The 3,763-nt window shown below is 41.3% G+C and overlaps 1 protein-coding gene across 1 annotated transcript; it reads left to right on the top strand.

Moving 5' to 3' along the window:
• The first annotated feature begins 281 nt into the window (after nt 1-281).
• Spopfm2 (speckle-type BTB/POZ protein family member 2) lies at nt 282-1,387 on the top strand. Its single transcript, XM_087643911.1, has one exon. The coding sequence runs from the start codon at nt 305-307 to the stop codon at nt 1,385-1,387; it is 1,083 nt and encodes a 360-aa protein (XP_087500037.1). The 5' UTR covers nt 282-304.
• The last annotated feature ends 2,376 nt before the right edge of the window (nt 1,388-3,763 follow it).

The following is a 3,763-nucleotide window of genomic DNA, read 5'->3' as shown; positions in this document are numbered from 1 at the left end:
CCAAAATTAGTTACCATTGACCAAAGATTCAATAAATACACACACACACACACACACACACACACACACACACACACACACAGGTTTAACAGTCACTGCGGGTCTGTCTTATCTTCAGTGGAACAAATATGGAAACCTAGAGAAACCTGTAGAAATAGAAGTTTCCAAGAATATAAAAGGGGAAATTTAGCAGAAATTGAAAATAAAATCTAAAGGGTATCTATAATTGTACCCTACAAAATAAAGAGTAACTTCTATTACTTCTTTCAGATCAACTTTAACCTCCAAACTACCTCCAGAAGACATGTCAGGGGACCTGGAAGCCAAGAGCTGTGGCTACACACATATCAGTGTTCAGAAGTTCTGCTATGAGTGGACCATTAGCAACTTTTCATTTTGCATGGATGGAATTCGTGAAAATGTTACAAGCCCAAGGTTCTCATTAGAGGCCAGTGAAGAAATGCAATGGTGTTTGAGGATATTCCCAAATGGTGTTGATGAAGAAAGCAAAGATTACCTGTCTGTTTACCTGGGTTTGCTCAGTTGTCCAAAGAGCCCAGTTTGGGCAAAGGTACAGTTCTGGATCATAAACGCCCAAGGAGAGAAATATCTTATTACAAAAATGTCAAATGTTTTAAGGTTTCTGCCAAATCAATACTGGGGATACAAAAAGTTCATCCTTCGAGATTTCCTCCTCTCCCATAGGCATCGACTTCTCCCTGAAGACCAGTTCACCTTGTGCTGCAAGGTGAGCATAGTAGAACGCTCCTTTAGCATGCATGGAGATAACATGAGACCTGCAATCAAGGATCCAAGGCAGATGTTGGTCAACGACATAGGAGAGCTGTGGGAAAATTCCCTCTTCACAGACTGCAGCCTGGTGGTAGCTGGCCAGGAATTCAGATCTCACAAGGCCATCCTATCAGCTTGCTCTCCAGTTTTCAGAGCCATGTTTGAACATGAAATGCTGGAGAGCCTAACAAACCGCATTGAGATCCATGACATTCACCTGCAAGTCTTTAAGGAAATGATGGCCTTCATTTATACAGGGAAGGCACCACACCTCCACAGCCGCTCAATGGCCACAGGTTTGTTGGCAGCTGCTGACAAGTATGACCTGCAGGGCTTGAAGGGCATGTGTGAGGATGCCTTGTGCAGGAACCTCTCTGTGAAGAATGCTGTACCTACTCTCATCCTGGCTGACCTCCACAAAACAGAGCACCTGAAGACTAGGGCCATGGATTTCATTATACTTCATGCTTCTGAAGTCTCTGATACCGTGGGGTGGAAGTCAATGGTGGAGTCACATCCCCACTTGGTGGAGGAAGCATTTTACTCCCTGTCTTCCATACAGTGTCCTGGCTTTGAGCCATCACTCGAATGCTGAAAGACATTTTAGGAGCTTAACGGCTATGACCTACACCTGTCTTCCAACAGCAGCAACCAGTGTTTTTACAAATGACTTCTGTTTAGACTACAGTATTGCTGGAGCATTTACAGTGAATCTGGGGAAAGGCAGCCTGGTGGCTCAGGATTTAAAACGGATGTAATATGTCAAAATGGTGTATGGGCAAAGAGCAGCTCTAGGGTCATGGACACTCTACCTGACAATTACCCTGTTGATGTTGTTTGATTCTTGTCTGATGTCTTGGAAACTGGGATTCAACTGGCCTGATGCACAACCCAACCTACTTTCTTTGGAGAAACTTGTCTGCATTGGACTGAGCAGAATAGATGACCTAACTTAGGTGTATTAAGTGACATGTAAAGTTTTTCACCTAATTCTGGTGTATTTTCTATCTGCAAATAAAAATTCTTTCAACTTTACTGTATGTATCCTGTTATTTGCCACTTGCCTTATTGTTCTAATTAAGACTTCATTTGCTGTACTGAGTAGATTTAAGAGAATGAGAAACCACTACTTGCTTTTGCTTTTGTACAATGATTTTGAGTTTCTCCCAATTTAAGTTGATGTTGACATGAGCTTCTTCTATATTCCCATTTAGGCATATCATCTGTGCGGCAATCTCTGAAGAACTTTTATCATTAAGGGGTTGCTTCTTAATGACCTTGTCTCGACCCAGTTTAACAATCCTGTTTTTTGCCTTTTGTTTGTTTGCTTTGTTTTCTTTCAGTTTGTTTATGTGGTCAATTAATTTTATTGATTTTTTTATATTGAAGTACCCCTACTCATCTTGAGAGAAAGCCAACTTGGGATTGTAAATGATATTTTTAATTGTTCTTGGATTATGTTTGCAATTATTTAATGATTATGCCTGCATCAGAATCCATAAGGGAAATTGGTATGTGTTTTCTATAGTGTAACTGTAGTCTCTCATATAATAGATTGGGCAATAATCTTTCTGTTTTTATTTCATGAAATAATTTGAGGAACATAAGCAACGACTCTTCTTAGAATGGATGGTAGAGTGTTTTTTTTTTTGTGAAAATTATCTGGTTCTGGACATTTTTTGATGGGGAAACTGTTTTTTCCTTTCATTCTCTTTCTTTTTTTTATTTTTTTTATTTTTATTTTTTACGGCCATACCACCCTGAACATGCCCGAGATCTCGTCTGATGGGGAAACTTTTTTTTTTCTTTTTTCTTTATTAACTTGAGTATTTCTTATTTACATTTTGATTGTTATTCCCTTTCCCGGTTTCCAGGCCAACATCCACCTAACACCTTCCCCTCCCCTTTTTTATAGGTGTTCCCCTCCCTATCCTCCCCCCATTTCCGCCCTCCCCCCAACAATCACGTTCACTGGGGGTTCAGTCTTAGCAGGACCAAGGGCTTCTCCTTCCACTGGTGCTCTTACTAGGCTATTCATTGCTACCTATGAGGTTGGAGCCCAGGGTGAGTCCATCTATAGTCTTTGGGTAGTGGCTTAGTTCCTGGAATCTCTGGTTGGTTGGCATTGTTGTTCATATGGGGTCTTGAGCCCCTTCAAGCTCTTCTAGTCCTTTCTCTTGATTCCTTCAACGGGGGTCCCGTTCTCAGTTCAGTGGTTTGCTGCTGGCATTCACCTATGAATTTGCTGTATTCTGGCTGTGTCTCTCAGGAGAGATCTACATCCAGTTCCTGTCAGCCTGCACTTCTTTGCTTCATCCATCTTGTCTAATTGGGTGGCTGTATATGTATGGGCCACATGTGGGGCAGGCTCTGAATGGGTGTTCCTTCTGTGTCTGTTTTAATGTTTGCCTCCCTATTCCCTCCCAAGGGTATTCTTGTTCCTCTTTTAAAGGAGTGAAGCATTCACATTTTGATCATCCGTCTTGAGTTTCATGTGTTCTGTGGATCTAGGGTAATTCAAGCATTTGGGCTAAGAGCCACTTATCAATGAGTGCATACCATGTGTGTTTTTCTATGGTTAGGTTACCTCACTCAGGATGATATTTTCCAGTTCCATCCATTTGCCTATGAATTTCATAAAGTCATTGTTTTTGATAGCTGAGTAATATTCCATTGTGTAGATGTACCACATTTTCTGTATTTATTCCTCTCTTGAAGGGCATCTGAGTTCTTTCCAGCTTCTGGCTATTATAAATAAGGCTGCTATGAACATAGTGGAGCACGTGTCTTTTTTATATGTTGGGGCATCTTTTGGGTATATGCCCAAGAGAGGTATAGCTGGGTCTTCAGGTAGTTCAATGTCCAATTTCTTGAGGAACCTCCAGACTGATTTCCAGAATGGTTGTATCAGTCTGCAATCCCACCAACAATGGAGGAGTGTTCCTCTTTCTCCACATCCTTGCCAGCATTT

This window comes from Rattus norvegicus, chromosome 2 (genome assembly GCF_021556685.1).
Source record: "Rattus norvegicus strain SHRSP/BbbUtx chromosome 2, alternate assembly SHRSP_T2T, whole genome shotgun sequence".
In the NCBI taxonomy this organism is placed as follows: Eukaryota; Metazoa; Chordata; class Mammalia; order Rodentia; family Muridae; genus Rattus; species Rattus norvegicus.
The sequence above is the reverse complement of the archived record's forward strand: the minus strand, read 5'-3'. Positions and strand labels throughout refer to the sequence as shown.

Excerpts from the sequence above, each read along its gene's own strand:
- Spopfm2 (XM_087643911.1), top strand. The coding sequence starts at position 305 with ATGTCAGGGGACCTGGAAGCCAAGAGCTGTGGCTACACACATATCAGT.